The 18,744-nt window shown below is 41.9% G+C and overlaps 1 protein-coding gene across 1 annotated transcript in view; it reads left to right on the plus strand.

The window, feature by feature from the left end:
* The window catches only part of BASP1 (brain abundant membrane attached signal protein 1), a 52,323-nt gene extending 35,335 nt beyond the window's left edge, over positions 1-16,988 (plus strand). The window contains exon 2 of the mRNA XM_054818086.1: positions 15,359-16,988. Within this exon, the coding sequence (XP_054674061.1) occupies positions 15,368-16,102 (735 nt within the window). The 5' untranslated portion in view covers positions 15,359-15,367 and the 3' untranslated portion in view covers positions 16,103-16,988. The remainder of the gene's footprint in view (positions 1-15,358) is intronic.
* Positions 16,989-18,744: the final 1,756 nt, after the last annotated feature.

The following is an 18,744-nucleotide window of genomic DNA, read 5'->3' on the forward strand; positions in this document are numbered from 1 at the left end:
AAATTGATTTTCCAACCAGTGACTACAAAATAAGTTGTGAACCTGCTCAACAGATACTCATATGAGATTTTTTTTCCAAAGCCTCATGTTTATGTAATTTCCATGATGTAACGTGCATGGAAGTGGAAGTCTCTGCAACAACATGTGTATGCCCTTCATCTACTCATAATAAAACCCCAACTGCATCAAAATGTACATTAAAAAAAATTACATCAAAGGCAATGGGTACAAAGTTAGGGGTTCACAAATTCAGTCTGTCACTTCGAGCCCACAGTGCAGTCCTTTGTAGCCACTTGCCTCTTGGTGCAGGTAGTAAGAAATGAGACCCGTTCTTCATTCCCCTAATATTATTTACTTGGCCAAATTTTCACTGCTGATCTTAATTTCCTTTCCAAGGCTTCTTAAACTCCAGAATACTGACTAGTTTGAGTAGACAGTGTGAAAATGCTGCTACTAAGAGGAATTTACCTAAACTTGTCACCCTTCAAATCCCTAATTCCTGCCATCCCTTGCAGATGATCCTTTCCTATCCTGCTGTGTTGAGCATCATCTCCAGCAGCGCCGTGTTGCTACGTCTGGTTGATATTTAATCACACGTTAAAGAAAGACACTTCTAATTTTCGTGACTTTCTATGACGGTAATAACGCAGTCGCTACAGCTCAGATCTGTAGGTAGGAAAGGCAGCTTCTGCAGTATGTGACAAATATAATTCAGAATTTTCAAACTTGCGTAATCTTTAAAAAGGTCTTGGAAAGTTAGTGAACCAGTTTAGAGCTTCCTCTTGCATCTGTTCAGATTTGAATAAGTACTCCTAAAAGGGATGTTCTTTTAACAAAGACATGCAGCTAATTAATAAACATAGAAAAAACATAGCAGTGACCATGATGTGTCAGTCCAGCACCTGAAAACCTAATGAAAACAGGTTAAAAGGGATTTATCGTCATTTTTCAAGCATTTACAATGTTCTGTTTAAGCAAAATTACTTTGTTTTCTTACATCTGTCTTTAATAAAGCACTCAGATGGCTGCCAAGCAGTAGCTTCATCTTTATCCAGCTGGATACACCTGAGCTTTCTTAGCCTGAGAAAAATCCTTCTCATCAAGTGAACCGAAACTGAGTGAAATGTGTGTATTTGGAACTATAAATCAAAATGTCCACATACAGATGTTCTCAGCCTAGAGGCATAAATGTGAAGGAGCTTGGTTCCAGAAGGAGCTTTCAGCAATACCTGAAAATTTTCAGCGATGCTTTACAGCTCCATATTACAATATTAGCACAGTACTTTAAAATCCAGATGAGTGACTTGCCCATTATGCTATTCTAATACGTGTGATATGATGGTAAGCTTCAGAGATGGTAATTCAGTACAGTGCCAATATGCAGAAAAACAACCTTCTCTAACAAAGATTTGGGGTGAAGAAGTCATACGGAACGAGCTTGCTTTTTAAAACAAGGGAAAATATTTCCAACCCTTTATAGCACCTTTTGGCATCAGGCAGAGCTTTTCTGAGGATGAAAAGTGATACTATCCCATTTTGCAAATGTGGAAGTTGGGCTCCAAGGGAGGTGGCCTTCCACGCAACAGCTACTGGAAGACTTGAGTGAGTTTTGGGCTCTTGCCTCCTTTGACCCCAGACTGCTGTGGACCCCTGAAAACAGGGAGAGAGAGATATTCTCATGATTTTGTAGTACGTTATGGTTTTATTGCAGTAATATGTGTCTACATTTAGGCTTTGGAAGGGAAGATCTCGTCTGTCATTTTTACCATGCTAGGCTTCGTACTATGACAGCTCCCAGAAGCTTAAACCAAGGGATATTGTCTGACCGCTCTTGGATGGCAATTTCACCTTGAGGAGATGACTCCTGCTCCCAATGAGCATGCTGTGATTTTAGAGATATGAGGTTGGTTCTGCAGACTTGCAGAAAGATGCAGAGCTGGGACAGGCTTCACACGTGAAGCGAAGTGTGAATGGCAGGGTATGACAAAATGTAATGCTGTGATGGTAGTTTTTCATTATTTATCTAAGTTGTCCTGAATAAAGAGAATAATTCCTTCTGTATTTGATTTCTGTATTTGAATGAAGTGGCTCATGTCAGATTCCGTCAGGAGAAGCGTGTGACATGAGAGAAGTTCGCAGTCACTGGCAACTAGCATAAAAGGACTCCTCTTTTTAGCCCCATATATTCACACAGAATAGACTTGAAAAGAAACCTTTTATTAATCATTCCTTTGCAAAAGCTAATAAATACTTAAAGAGAAGACTTGCCCTTTTATAGTGAAGAATTGCCAAGCTGAAAGTGGGCAGTAAAATTGGCCATTTATGGGAAAAAGTTTTTTATTCTGTTTTATGTATAAATCATAGAATAAGCTTAACTGTGGTATTGCTAACCAATTACCTGTGATTAAAAATAGAAGAAATACAAGACGGTAAGAGATTGTGGTGGGTAAGAGACTTAAATTAAGATCTGAGGTTGCAAATACTCTTAAAATAGTTACGCATTTCTTGAGACGTATTTCTTGATACTGGCTCAGCCTTTTCTGAAATAGCGTGAGACCTTTGGGAGTAATATTTCCAAATATGGGTACGAGACTTTTATGTGCTTGAATCACATTTAGACCCAGCCCCCTTGTTTGGGATGTGTGAATTTAGTGCTCAACTTGTGCGTGTGGGGGGGATTACCCAGAAAACTGCAGTGAGCAGAACTGCGTATGTGATTCCTGCAGAGCCGAATGCCTCTCGGCTTGTGACAGCCAACATCTTAAAGTTTATGAAGCACAGCTCCCTCTCCCCACCCTCCAAGCAAACGAATTGCCGAACCCTGGGAGCCAGAGCTGAGGCAGCAGGGCAGAGACACTTGCTCAATTCCCATTCCTCCACGAGATCTCTTAGGGGAATGCAGGGGCTCCGTCCCACCAGCTGACCTGCTCGTGCAGGAAGGAAATAAAAATAAATCAAAGTGCTGCTGGGTCTGACCATTGCTACTTCACCAGCCAGGAGAACTGATTACAAGAAAACCTCTGGAAAAGCCAGTTATTGTCGGGAGTCTTGGCAGCTATATTCTGTTAACAGCATTAAAATGAATTGATATCCTCTTACTCCTTTTAAAACGTGGACATCCTGGGGCGTGGATGGATTCCACGTATGTGCTAATGTGGAGGACAGCAAAACGGGACCCCAGTGCTGGTTTGAAGCATGGGCTGCTACTGAAACATATTAGCCATGAAAGAGCAAGCAGAAACTTTCTAGTGGTATTTTTCTTTTTATTTATGGCTCTGTCTTGAAAAATGAAAACCAATTTTCCGTGCTTCTCAAGTCTCCATTACTTTCATAGAATCATAGAACAGTTTGGGTTGGAAGGGACCTTAAAAATCATCTTTGATAGACTTCTCTCATTTTAATGCTGAAATAGCTTGGTTATACTTTATATTGATGTCTGCCTGCCTTCTTTGGTTAGAATAAATAATTTTTCAAATAGCCATGGACCAAAGGCCCTTTAAACTGCAGGAGTGTCTCCAAGAGTTCTATAAATAGCTTTCTGTACAGCATGTGGGCCTTGGAAAGTAAGCTCTGTTCTGTTACATGGTCCGGGTTGACCAAAATTGCAAACTGGCATACATACAGTCCTGATGGAGGGCTAGTCTACATCAAGAGTAATATAATCAAAGGAATTGATATGCATTCTGAACTGCAGAAATTTAATTGTGGCCATATTAGGTATTAATTACATTCGTTGGCATAAAATACAAGTCAGTGCTCAGGTGAGGGGGAGGGAAAGGGACTATATCCAACTCCACAGCTATCCCTGCAAAGTTATTTTTCTTTTGCTTTCATTTTGTGAGTTTAAATTTGATAGCTCTAAGATGGACAGATTTCTTACTTAAATGGAAAAGAAAAACAAGCTATTTAATTGAAAGAAGATATACACCTGATCACCTTTCCTCATTTCTAGTTTTCATTCCTTCTGTATTGTTTGTTCTTTTCCTTTTCGGGTAGCTGCTAGCTTGGAATGGTTCCGACTGAGTAATTATTAAATCAGATTTCTGCCTTTCTTGGTTTGAACACAAACCTCTTCGTGCATTTCATGGATTGCACTAGCTGCTATCTTTACATCTTGCCAAATGGACTTGTTAGCCTCCAGTCTTACGTAACCTTCCCTCTAGCAGAGCTGATCAGCCACCCCAAAATAACCCGAACCAAAATCAAGGAAAAGAAAAGAGAAAGTACAGTCAGTGAAGATGTCAGAAAGAAACAGGCTATCAATCTAGATCTGGTAGTCTGGAATATACGGGGACATAGCTAACAGTTCAACACATGACACGGTACGGCTTATTGCCTGGCAAAGCTCTTAATGTGGGATTATTAGAAACACTTTACATTTTCAAAGTGGATTTCTCAAAGCAAACCATTATCGTGTTGGGACACAAGACAAAACTCTCTGCCTCTTTCCTCTCAATCATCTATGGCACATGCTGAATATGTGTTACCTTATTACCAAAATCTGGCACTGAAGGAGTGTAAAAGCTTTCACATGATAGCATTCAGTGATGCATACCTACAGTTCTTCATCTGGGTCAAGAAAAACAGCTCTCATTCCTCAGGTTTTGGAGAATATTGCCAGTTTTAATAGAAGTTTGCCTAAGACGTCTTGGTATTTTGAACAGCCATTAGAGGAGTGTTAATGAGCAGTGGTGAAAAAGATGGAGAGAGAGATTTGTAAGAGACAAACAGAAATCAGATGCTTAGTGCTCTTTGCTTTGCCAGTGATTGTTGTGTACTGGTTCCATGTTATTCTGATAATCCTCCCCCAGTAACTAAAGTGAAACTGGTAAGCCTGGTAGTTTGAATGCAATTCTTTGTTTAAAAAACGAAGGGGGAGGAGGGGGGAGGAAAAAAAGTCAAAATCCAGTATAAACATGCAGATCAAAAAAGAAAGTCTGGAACATGAGATTTTCTTTTGTGTCAAATGTATGCTGTTGAAAAAACCACATATTGTGCTAGTGTGAGAACCAGGAAGTGAGAATGACCCAAGTGACAAAATTAATATAATAGACCAAGCTACAGTCTGTTAGAAAATGTATATGGCACAAACGAGTGTCCAGGAACATGAAAGCAACATGTTTTCCAAGATGTTGAGCATTAAGGCTTGCATTTCTCTCATTTCTTTTGAGCATGTCTTTACTAAAAGACATGATTACAACAGAGCTGTAAAAAGCTGAGAGCTGATAAGGTGCTGACACTGATACTGTGGTCACGAGGAGGAGTTTTTTCTTAACAACATGAAAAATACTTGTAATTCAGCCCAAAGTCTTGCAGGGTTTAATTATAGGTAGTTTTGATGTTACGCAAAACATGACTTGACTTGCATACATTGACTTCAGTACAGGATTTTTTGTTTAAAATGAACCTTGGTACACTAGACTATAAGTCAAAAGTTGTTAGTCCAAGGAGAAATGCAGCAGCTCTTCAGGAAGGCAGGATAAAACACCCTGTAGGTGCTGCTGAGGTGGTAAGTAGGTTTAATTCCACAACGTGTAATACCGTCCTACAGACGTAAGTGCACGCAGCTTTCTAATGCAATGTTAAACTTGCAGGTATTTTCACAATAACATTCCAATTACCAATTTAACTGTTATTAGCAGCTGCATATTAACTGGAGGATGACATTGGTTTAATCCCATGACTCTTGCATATACCTTTATTCCTGAGGAATGCCATTGCAATGTTCAAGGTTATCAGGAAGGTGGGGACATCACCAGTAACAGAGGCAGCTGCATGTTCTGTGATGGAGATTTGGGACAACTGTGGGGTTTGGTTTTTTTAAATCAATCAACCTCTTCCAATGTCTAAACCTGAAACTGTGCTACCTCCTGGAGCATCAAGTGGATCTGCAGTCATTTCCTTTTCAAGAAAAACAGAGAAAAGCTAGTGCTGCAGCTTAATAGAGAGCTGAAAAAGATAAAAGCAGAAGCGAATGTGTTAACTAGATCCTAAACCTTAAAATACTTCAGTAGCTAGGTAATGGAATAAAGAAGTCAACAACAAATACTTCATTCAACTTGGTCATCTTTTGTTTTATTGAGTAAAGCAGAGACTGTGTATTTTGGAAGGAAGCACTTGCAACGTACTCATGAGCACCACGACGCGCACCACAGCGGAGAGTGCTGCGTTAGGTGGAGGGCGGCTGGTCTTGCTTCCCCGTTTTCTTCCTTTCTGTGGTGCAATGGTGGAGTCACGTGCTGCAGGCAGAAATGCTGTGCTGTCCATGTAGCTTGTACATAAAAAACCCCACAAACAACAAAACTGAGAATTGGGTTTGGTTCATATTTGTAAACGTGGTTTCATTGCCTGTAGTGGGGGTGTCATGCAAACAGAAGAAGGAAATATACAGTCTAAGGATGGTGATGATCTATCATAGGTCTGAGCTGTCTGTTAAGAGTCCTGTTCCCAGCTATAGGACGGGGTTTTTACAGCTGGGGAGTAGTACGCCCAGGGCTTTTCCAGTGAGCAGCACCACGAGCAGCCTGGAGATGGGAAAGAAAAATGCTGAAGAATTTCGTAGTCACTTGGAGAATCCATTTTCAAAGTAAAAGTGGTAGTTCCAAGATTTCAAAGTTAACGTATCAATTTCTTATAGCATACTGTAATTTATATTCTAAGGACTGTCTCGAGTTTAATTAAAACTGTTTGACAAGTTAAATGGGCATTTAACTAATGCAGGGGTTTTTAAGTGTGGAATGTTAAACAGATACAATGTAAATGTAAATCCCCATAAATAATTTTTGCGTGACAGTTCCCTACTTAAATACCCTAAGGCCTTTTTCAAAAAGGGAATGTGGCTCTCCATGTCCTTGTTAAGCAAGTGGCAGGTAAGTTTGCTATTTATGCAAATAGTAACCAAGAACATTTGCTATTGAAGAAAACATGTAAATGAGGATCTTATAGTAATTTTTTTTTTTTAATAGAAAGCATGAATTTGAAATCTCCTCGTGTGCCCCGTACTGTATGTTCTTTGTTCAGGATGAGGCTAGAGAAATAAAAGCTATAGGTGTTAAGCTTGAAAAAAATTCCCTTTCCCAGTGTGCCGTCCCGCCGGGAATGAGGTCTCCCCATCTGCCCCTCACTAGGATTGCCGTGTGGAGAAGGCTAATGTTTTCATTGCTTACTAGCATCTGACTGTTAGATTTTTTGGAGCGTCTCTTTTGGAGGCACTCAAAACAGTTCAGGGGTCTGCAAGCCAAGTGTATTTGTGGTATTGAGATCCACCATAGAGCAAGCGCTGGAGGGACCAAATTTGAACAAAATGTGAATTAGAAGGAAATCGTGCCATTATCTAGGCTTTTATCGCCTTGTGTGTTTTGCAATTAGTCACGGTGGTGGTGTCTTAAGTATTTGAAGGAGGCAAAAAGTGGCTGGCCATAATTGGAACAATATGTGTGGAATCTCGCCTCTCCCTCGGCTGTCTCCCTGGGACCTGAACAGTTTGAAAGATGTGGGTAATAAGCACCTCTGAAATTTGCATCGTTTCCTATTTAGGAACTTAATTCTAGGATACAGATTAGAAAGTTTAGGCTAATGTAAAATATTTATTAAACTGCTTCCTGGGGTGTCATGTGCAAACCCCAAAGTGATGTGGCAACTTAGAATAAAGAGGACGCACATGCTTATATTTTTGGCTTAGTCTTTTAGGTTATTTTGAAGCCTGCAAACTGTTTCTATAAGAGGTGCTCTTGTAAAATTAATCTCGGTCTCTGCAAAACAGGTGTTTACAGCAGAGTTTCCCCTTCCAACTGTGCGCCTAACAATAGTGTGATTAAGATCTCAGTCTGGGGCAGGCTGACTTTTGGCTGCATGTGTGTACCTGCATGAGCATGTCTGCAAGCTGCTTTTATTATTCAACAAAAAGAACATGTGCAGTTAATCTGAATACAGGAGAAATGCTTTGAACGTGAGCTGCGTCTCAGGTCTGTAGGAAGGCTGGTAGACTGAACGAGGCAGAGGAGGCAAAGAGAAATTAATGGCAGCATTTTTGATTTAAGCAATCGGAGCACTGGATGAACGGAACGCAAGGCTGAGCAACACATACACTGCACTGTAAAAATAACCTATTTTATGCTGCTTCTGTGTTGTTCAGTTTTTAATATGGCTTGTGTTGCTGTTATAAACAATGCAAGACGGCCTTGCAGGAGCTGCCGGGAATGAAAGTGGAGGCACTGGCAATTGCATCTGCGCTGCTGGGCAATGTAGCGTTCTGTTGGATCACTGAAAAAAAAACCAGTTGTGGCAAAACCAGTGCGATTCTGATTTGAAACCAGCAATAAGAAAGGATCAAATAGTGCTAACACCAAAACGGATCAGCTCTAGACAATCATCTAAGGAGAACAGGGGTGATGGTATTTCTATCCATACTGGCTGGTCTAATAAAAGAAGTTCTCTCTGCCTACAAAGCACAGCCTCGCCTGGGGTGCGTGGGGGTTTCACACACAGCAGAGCATTTCTTCCATGCTGCTCGTTGAGTCAGAAAGCAAGACTGTATCGGTCCATGTTCTGCTCGCATTTTCTACAAGGTGGCTTTGTAGCTGGAGAAGCTAAGGGTGTGCTGGCTTAAAGAAAGGAGGTGTATTACATTCGGGAGCACGCTCCTACAGAGTGGCTTTGCAGCACACAGGTCAGTACTTCACTAAAGTGGCTTTAATACAGGGTGACACACAGAGAAACTGCATAAGGCGGTACCTTGATGTATGCGTTTCTGCAGACTCTCCTGCAGCTAAAGTAGCGCTGGTGTGTCTGACCAGAGACAGACTGGGTAGTGGATCTTCAGTCACCATGTGCCTCCAGGTTCTTCAGCTGTGCAGTCCTCCAAGTCAGGAGGACACAAGTCCAAAATCTTCGATAGTTGCTTTCAATGTAATGCACAAAACCGCCATCACTCTTTGATCAAATAATGGATAAATTTTATTTTTATTCAGGAATTCTGCCTATCTAGCTAGCTTTTTTCCGCACAGGGTGCAAAGATAAATTACATGTGCAAAGTACTTGGGGTTTCAGGTTGATGCTAAATGAATTGATAATTTTGGCAAAACCCTTGCCTATAATGAAACTGCTGGTCTTTATTCCTGTTCTGTTCTTGGAAAAGTAGGTTCCTAATTGATGAATTAATACATATGCCTCAAGTATTTCATATTGTTCTGGTTTCAGCTGGGATAGAATTAATTTTCTTCCTAGTAATTGCTGTAGTGCTGTGTTTTGGATTTAGTATGAGAATAATGTTGATAACACACTGATGTTTTAGTTGCTGCTAAGTAATGCTTATGCTAAGTCAAAGACTTTTCAGCTTCCCATGCTCTGCCAGCAAAGAGGTGCACAAGAAGCAAGGAGGGAGCACAGCCAGGACAGCTGACCCAAACTGGCCAAAGGGATATTCCATAGCATATGATGTCATGCTCAGTATATAAACTGGGGAGATCGCTACTCAGAGACAGGCTAGGCAGGTCAGCGGGTGGTGAGCAATTGCACTGTGCATCACTCGTTTTGTATATTCTTATTATTTTCTCTTCCTTTGCTGTCCTATTAAACTGTTTTTATCCCAAGCCACGAATTTTACCTTTTTTCTGATTCTCCCCCCATCCCACCGGGGGTGGGGGGAGGAGTGAGCAAGCAGACGCATGATGCTTAGTTGCTGGCTGGGGTTAAACCACGACACACATGAATCTTAGTAATATCTCAGGTACAACTTTTTAATTTGCTCTCAAAATAATTGCAATGTGATTATTAACTTTTCTGATACCTTGCGGTATTAGTAGTAGTTATGCTTCTCAAATGAAGCAGTTACTTATGTACAAGTTCTTAAATAGCCAGGCAGAATTTTGTATCAGCCTGCAGTGTGCTTAAATTATTATAACTCATAATTGGAGTCTATTATCAGTGATCATAATTTAGATATATTGATGACAAACAACCCATATTAAAAAAGCACATATTCCTTCCCATTTTTGTGTAGTGTACATGTCCCCAGGAATTTTAAAATAATATACAAATTAAAGTACCTTTATTTTTTGTTAAGACATTTGCATCAAATATATTCTGCTTCTCACCAGAGGAAAGTAGAACCGAAATCTGGCTGAGAATTAAACCCTTAGACTTGGCAATATTACTTCTTAGAATTCCTAAGCTTCCCAGTTTCTGGGATCGGTATTTCCTTTGATTTGGAGTGTTGAAACCCTGCCTTGGGAGGGATGTGCATTTTACAGCTCTTGCCTGCCAGTGATGTGAGATAATTCCTGCCTGGGAACAGGCTTGTGCAAGGGCTACTTTGGCCTGGCCCACCGCACGTGCCTATGTCACGCTGAAGGCAGTGGGATTTCAGAAGATAACTATTGTCTTCCTGAACTGTTTTTTCTGGAGGTGGACCGAGTTCCCCACACTTCACATGACATTGAACAGGAGCTTTGGAAGTTTAGCTTTGGCAGTCAGACTATGGCAATATACAGGTGATATCTGTGGTTTTGTCCTTCCCTGAGGCACTGTTCTCTGTACTGAGAATGAGGGTGATGATAGCAGTTCCATTCTTGTAATAGCCAGATCCTTTCGTGGGATGCAAAAGTGTATGCTGAATGAAACGTTTAGAAATTTATAAGCTTATGAGGAATATAATTGACAAAAGAGAGAGTAAGAATCTAATTCTAGGGACTTTTTCAATATAGAAGCACAATTTGAACTATAAAACTTCAAAATAATATTTCTTTTCCCAAACTGTACAAATGTATGCTACCTGTATTCCAGGGACTCATCTCCATCCGATCAGCTCAGTCCTCAGATGTAAAGTCTGAGGTCTTCTGTGAGTTCTTCTTCCTGCTGTCTTATGGTTTTATGGACACTGACTCTTTTTTTTGACACTCTTATCCCAGGAAATCCTGATTGTCCCAAATATTCAATTTTCAAAGTGCTTAACATGGTCTAGGTGACCTGTAGACATGGTATTTTGTAATACAAATGTAGTCAGGTTATTCCTTCTCTACAATAGAAAGATACCTGTGCAAGCTCTCCAGTTCTCTTCCTGCTTTCTGCAGGAGAGTGGAAACTTCAGGATGAGCACAATCAACAGGAGCTCCTAGAAACTGCAGAAACCCTTGCTCCTCTTGTAGAAGTCCTCCACAGTGGTCTTGATTTGTTTCTTCCATGAGAAGAGCAATACAGTCAAAGAATACTGAGCCCACTGGGAAGCAGATGAAGTCTATTATAACTTCCAAATGTTGTATTTAACCTTGCTCTTCTGAAGCACTGGTCTGCCAACTGGTTCATCAAAGTTCCCGTTTGAAAATAACTGATATATTGCAACATCTTGTATAAAATCTGTTTCTAGACTCTCTCTCTCTAGACCCTCTTCTGTCCGGTAGCGAAGAGGCACAGCCATCAAATGCTGTGCCATTTTACAGGAATGGTGCTCAGCACCAAAATTTTCAAGGATCTTCCTATTGGACATGCTTGCTACAAAGTGCTTTGCACTCAGCTGGTACGGCTAGTTCAAAATCACTGTGTGTGCAAATGGTAGTGCAAATAACTGAATCATAGAATCACAGAATGGTTTGGGTTGGAAGGGACCTCAAAGACCATCTAGTTCCAACCCCCCTGCCATGGGCAGGGACACCCTCCACTAGAAGTATAACTGAAGTCATACTGGGTTTTAGCTTGTATGGTAAATAGTTGTAGGCAATTTTTTTTTTTTTCTGGGTCTGTCATTCACGAGGTGGATGCAATGGTTATGGGGGTTAGGGAGAGGCAGGGGAGGTGGGAGAGGCTGAAGCAATAGAGCCAGGGCCATCAGTGTCTTACTGGGACAGACAGGGTATCTCCTTTTTGTTAGACTTTAGTCCATTGGGGGGCGGAGCAAAAAGGTCTGTGCTCTTTCAAGTGTTAATATGTAGGTAGTAATACAGAGTGGATTTAACGCCGTATGAATACATACCTCAATGATGTAATGCACTTTGCTGTCTGTTTCACTTGTGAGATGTTTCACTGAGATTCCCTTTCATGTGGCATCCCTGCAAGAATATCCAGCACAATCACAGAGTTGTGTAAGTGGGTTGATCTACATGCTACTTTTCTTCCAGGTATAGCTGATCTGAGGGCTGGAGCACCTCTCCTGTGAGGACAGGCTGGGAGAGTTGGGGTTGTTCAGCCTGGAGAAGAGAAGGCTCCAGGGAAACCTTACAGCAGCCTTCCAGTACCTGAAGGGGCCTACAGGAAAGCTGGAGAGGGACTGGTTACAAGGGCATGGAGTGATAGGACAAGGGGTAATGGGTTTAAGCTGAAGAAGGGCAGATTTAGATTAGATGTTAGAAAGAAATTCTTGCCTGTTAGAGTGGTGAGGCACTGGGACAGGTTGCCCAGTGAGGTTGTGGATGCCCCCTCCCTGGAAGTGTTCAAGGCCAGGCTGGATGAGGCTTTGGGCAACGTGGTCTAGTGGAGGGTGTCCCTGCTCATGGCAGGGGGGTTGGCACTAGATGGTCTTTAAGGTCCCTTCCAACCCAAACCATTCTATGAATCTGTAGCTGGTTGTAATTTTAAAGTGCTTTTGAAGGTCTGCTTTATGTCTGCTGCACCCTGAGACTCTGCACTGGAGGGTTCAGAGCTGTGCTTCAGGCAGAGTTCAGGTGGGACAGGGACTAGGTCAGCATCTGTTTGAGGCAGTAGAGCATGTGGGGGCTGTTTCTGGAGAACGTGACAGGAGAGCCCCAATACGTTATCGGGAGGCTGAGGAGAGGAGGAGGAGGAGGAGTATTTGTAATTCATATGTAAGGAGAAAGCAACATCGTAGCATTGTTACCTGCAGGGCTAGGCAATGACCCTGATGATTGCTGTGCTTTTGCATGATAGCCTGGCGTGGCTATTAATGACGATGATCTAGGCAGCTTTTAAATAGGGACATGTGAGATTCAGCGTCACAAAGAGTGAATCTATTCTGTTATAAAGTAGTTGAAACTATGCTGGAAGGTGGCAGTCCATTTGTAACTGTAAATATTTACTAATAGAGCATAATGATAGTCTCTGAACCTCTTCCCCATCTTCTGCTCCAGTATCTTGAGCCAGCTGGCTGTGATGCAAATTGAGACACAGTGATTTCGCAGTATACCTCCGAGCAAAGACAGTGCATGTTTCTTTTCATAGTTTGGGAGCACGTTTCTCACATGCATGCTTCTCTGCTTGTTAAAGGTCCTTTGGCATACGCGTTCTGTAGCCAAATGTATCTGAGGTTAAAAACCTTTTGTGGAAGAAAATACAAATTGTGGTGGGTTACTACTATTCATGAAATAGCAAAATCTGGAAAAATACAGAAGACGCAGCCAATGAAATTAGGCTCACAGTACCTGGGCTTTGCCGGGAAACAAATACAGGCTTAATTACGGACTGTAAATTTGGACACATATATGACTTCAGTATAAATCTCTGATCCCGCTGACTTGCAAAAGCCCTTTCAAAGTATTTGGTTGTAACTGTACATAAACAATAAGCTGGAGCGATATTTATGGAGTATCAAGAAGCCTGTAAATTTGTCAGATAACAAACTAATAGCCTGTCCTAAATACCTAAAAAGCTGGTATCTCTGCCGTGAAGGTAGAGGTTAGATTGCTCAACTGTGCCTCTGTCGAAGTTAATCCTTTTATTGCTGTTCCCCATAAAATTTCAGACAACAAAGCAGTGTTTCTGTAACACTACATTACCATTTTGCAGGGCTGTGTGCTAACCTTTCAACAGTATTTGTACATTCTTACTGTTTCTGAGAGCTGAAATCGGAAAGGTCTCTGCTGACCGTAATATCTCATTTGTGCCCAAGACACATGGAAAACCTACTGTTGGGCTGTGCCTTGGCCTTGTATCTGTGTTAGCAGAAACTCTACTGAGAGGCAGCTAGTTCTTAGTGGTATTTAAAATTATTTAATATTCAGCCTTCTATGAGCACTGCTATGAATTTTTACTGGTGCATATTCAGAATTTTGGCAAGTGTGTGAAAAATAGAGGGCCTATAAGTCTATCTGCCTTTGAAAACAGAAAATTAGAATGATTCATCTCTCCTGGAAAAGCTCTTAAATTAAACATTTGTTTGACTACTTTAAGAAAATCACCTTCTCCTATTTTCAAATAGTACGAAACTAGGATTTTTTTTTTCTTAACCTTTCATCGAGTATGAATATTTGTTTTAATACCAGAAGTGTAATTTTTTAGCCAGTCATACAGGTTTTCATGTTCAATAATGACCCAATGTATCTGTGTCTCCTTCTGTTTTAATAGACAAAATTTGCTTTGAAGTACTGTGAGAGATTTTGTATATTCTAAGACTCCCACATGAAGGATATATAAGTACTGGTATGGTTACACACACGCTCAACTTATTTTAAAGAACTGAACTAAGTGCCTGATCGCTTGTCATGCTTGAAAACCGTGAGCAGAGGCTACAAAGCATGCACCCATCTTCCCCCCCCGCCCCCCAATTTTTTATTGCGTCATGTCACGTGCCACATGTAAGCTTGTAGTCAGAAGCGCCTGTGTTTGCTTCTGTTGTCTTACTGAGTGGTCACAGGCTTGCTGTGTTTCAGGCTCTGCGGGGTGGGAAGGGGCTGGGTGGGACTCTGTGCGTGGGGACGTCCCCACTCCAGAGCTGCTCCTGCCTCTGGGTGAGGAGGGCACATGGTCCTGGCCTCTGGGTACCGTCACCCTGCGCGTAGGCTGTTATCTGCCGTGTTTGCTGGCTGTGTGGGTAACAGGCGGTGAGAGCGGAGTGAGTAGATGCAGTCTTCTGTCTTAGGGAGAACATCAGCCTTCTCACTGGCTCTAGGCTTGCTTCGATTTTTCCAAACCTTAATGAAAAGCTTGTTTGTAGCCCTTGCTGGACTTTCTGTTAACCGAGGGTGGGTGTGCCAAGACTGACAGTCGAATTCAGCTTGTGCCTAACCTGAATATAAATACGGCTTTTTTTCTACTTCCACGCTTTATATCCCCTTCTCAGGACACAAGAGATTGTGATGTGTGTTAGTCCTCCATCATCTTGTTCCTCCCTCCTCTCCCTCCCCCTGAAAAGTAGCCAGGGTTGGAGGGGTTCAGAGAAGGACTCTTCCTAGGAGGATGTGGCAGAAGGGGTTTTGCTGACTGAAATGCTGCAGGGCTGAGCAGGATGTAAGCTCAGGGACAGTGGTGCGCAGCAGCATCCGTGCGTTCAGCTAATAACATCTGACCAAACCTGACGTAGTCTCCTTTTCAGGAGCCAGCATCAATTTTTCTCTTGCATCTCAGTTGATCTGATTTTGATTTTGTGGTAAATGCTGGGCTTTGGGTAACCACCTCCTCCTCTTTTCTGTTACAGAGGTCCAACATGGGAGGCAAACTGAGCAAGAAGAAGAAGGGGTACAGTGTCAATGATGAAAAAGCTAAAGACAAAGACAAGAAGGCTGAAGGAGCAGCAACTGAGGAAGAGGAGACTCCAAAGGAGGCTGAGGATGCCCAGCAAACCACAGAGACCACAGAAGTGAAGGAGAACAACAAGGAGGAGAAGGGCGAAAAGGATACTCAGGTCGCTGCCAATAAGACGGAAGAAAAAGAAGGGGAGAAGGAGAAAACAGTGACCCAGGAAGAAACTCAGAAACCAGAACCAGAGAAGTCGGAGGCTGTTGTCGATGCGAAAGTAGAGCCACAGAAGAACAACGAACAGGCACCCAAGCAAGAGGAGCCGACTGCAGCCTCTGCTCCCGCTGCCAGTAGCGAAGCACCCAAAACCTCTGAGCCTAGCAACGATGCAAAAGCTTCCCAGCCTTCAGAAGCCACGGCTCCCAGTAAAGCAGATGACAAGAGCAAAGAGGAAGGGGAAGCCAAAAAGACTGAGGCTCCCGCAACGCCTGCAGCCCAAGAAACTAAAAGTGAAGTGGCCCCAGCTTCAGACTCAAAACCTAGCAGCAGCGAGGCTGCGCCTTCTTCCAAGGAGACCGCGGCAGCAACAGCAGCACCTAGTTCCACTGCTAAGGCCTCGGACCCTGCAGCCCCACCAGAGGAAGCGAAACCTTCTGAAGTTCCAGCGACTAATTCGGATCAAACCATAGCAGTGCAAGATTAAATTGGACAGCCTGTTGAAACAACCACTTAAAACAACCTGTGTCTTTTTTTTATTTTTTCAGCTATACTAACTCGTTTCAGATCTGAAATAACAAATATGTATTGCCCAGAAAGAAAAGGAGAAAAAAAAGAAAAAGAAAAAATGAAAAGGATGTCCCATCAAGTTGGGAGGGAGGGAGGGGGGAGAATCCAAATAGTATTTTTGTGGGGAAATATCTAATATACTTTCTGCCAACTTGACACAAGTCCTGGATTTAAAAAAAAAAAAAAAGTAAAATAAATGGATGTCTGAAAGTACAGCACATCTTTTGTATCTGAACTGCTGTAAATGCACTCCACCAATGTATCAAAACCTACTTTTTGTTCTGTAATGGGGTTTGGGAGTGATGCGTTTGATTCTGCCCACTAGGTTTGTGCCAAGGCAATCAGATCTTTATGAAAGCAGTATTTTCTGTGTTTTTTTTATTTACAGCCTTTCTTATTTTGATATTTTTTTTATGCAGTGGATGAATGCCAACTTTCAGACAAAACCCACTTAGCTGTCCACATACTTCTCAATGCCAATCCTCCAATTCTTCCTCTCCAAATATTTTTTGGGAGTAAAAAGCATTCTCATCCTACTTAGCCTACCTAGATTTCTCATGACGAGTTAATGCATGTCCGTGGTTGGGTGCACCTGTAGTTCTGTTTATTGGTCAGTGGAAATGAAAAAGTCTGCGTTCATTGCAGTTCCAGTTTCTCTTCCATTCTGTGTCACAGACACCAACACACGCTCATTGGAAAACAAATGAAAAAAAACAAAATGTACAATGGATGCATTGAAATTATATGTAATTGTATAAATGGTGCAACAGTAATAAAAGTTAAATAATTTAAAAAATATAAAAGTGTAAAGACTGATTAAATCTTCACTTTTACTCCTTGGGAACTAGGCAAAGGAGATTCTTACACTTAGAGAAGAAGTGTCACATCTGGGGCTGTTTTCCCTCCTATTTATAGTGAAGTAGAGGCAAAGAACCATCAGCCTCATGATCCTAGAAACGTGCTGCCATAAGCTACTACGCCAGAAGCCACAAGCATTCACAGGTGAGGCTGAAAGAAGTGGCAGATGAACAGCACATCTCATACATGTTTTATCCCAGGCAAAGTAGAAATGGCTTTTGCCTGCCTTAACGTGAAAAAAAATGCTCTTTTGCTATTTAAAGAGCAAGAGGCATGCTGACTGGGTTTTAACTGGGAGTAAGACAGTTTGATAAACTGATCTTTTAAAATGAGGCAATTAAATTTAACCCTAGTCTTATTAAAATATTCCTCGTGCTGATACAGTTTGTTCTTTTCCCCATTGCCATTGTGCAGGAGATGAACCGCAGCTGCCACAAAAGGCCAGTTCTGTGTATTTCAAAAATGGGTAACCTTGTGTAGCTGAGCAGAGTTTAGCCTAGCATAAACAATATTTTTTCAATAGTTTTGCCTATTTGCTCCATTTTTATGCAGCAGAACTGCTGAATAATCACAGTGTCTGCTGAGTGGCATCCTTGCTGGAAACACAACGATTTCAGCGTAGAGCCCAGGATTCACAAAACTGGTTAAAGAAGTATATTGCGTCTGCCCGTTCACTAAGCTCTTAAGCTGAAGAGAAGTTCTGAGAGAAGTGGGCAATGGTAAATAGAAACACAGCGTGTACACATACCAAAGGGATGAGTGGACTTGTATTTAGTAAATAAGGGAAATGGTGGTTTAAAATGATATAAATGGTTTCACATACTCTCTCCCCATGCAGTGAGGATGATTCATTCTACAGACTTCCATAATTCTTATCCTTTATTTTATTCAGAAATACAAGGTTCCTATACCGCGCTGGGGATACTGATGTGCAATCGTGAACCTGTGGAAAGCTTACTGGAACAGGCAGGAGTAGTTCTGCTGGGTTTAGATCAGGGCACGCACCACCATCAAGCTTTTGCATCCCTAATGCGAAAGAGTCAATTTCATGCATAACATGTCAAAATAAAGTGGATTCTTTTGCACAGAAAAGGGTCAGCTAAGTACTCTGGCTTAAAAAGAAGGCAGGCTTTTTTAGATTAAATAGCTGAAGCACTGCAAGGGGCCGGGCAGATAACACATTTGCAGTGGTTTACCAGCCTTTGCTGTCACAATCTACAGCATCTTTGCGTGGCCAAGTTTGCGGCTTTCCTACAAATCTATAGGAGCCCTCTGCCATCGTTTCCCAATGTAGGTGTGTCCTGGAAAGGGAGTTTTGTCCACAACTCCCCCACAAATTTTCGTGAGACGAGTCCAGGATTGAGAGGAGGAGTGCAGGGATCCTGCAGTACTTCGTGGTGGCATAGTACGGAATCGACCCGAAGCTGATGGGACTAAACCTCTGCTCTGCTTTTGGGCTGGAAGTGGCTGCCAATGGACAACAGGTATGTAACTTGTTTACTGGGATGGTACGTGAATATGCCTGCTAACAACATCACACCTTGGCTGGTATCGCACCCATTCACTTTGAATACAACGTTCGAAATAATCTCTATTACTAAAATAGTTTGACAATCACCACATGCCTTGTTTTTCCTGAGCTTTCTTTAGTCGGCCTACTTAGAGCTAGTGCGAAGATCTTGAACGCAGTCTTACTTTAAT

The sequence above is a fragment of the Grus americana genome, chromosome 2 (assembly GCF_028858705.1).
Source record: "Grus americana isolate bGruAme1 chromosome 2, bGruAme1.mat, whole genome shotgun sequence".
Classification (NCBI taxonomy): Eukaryota; Metazoa; Chordata; class Aves; order Gruiformes; family Gruidae; genus Grus; species Grus americana.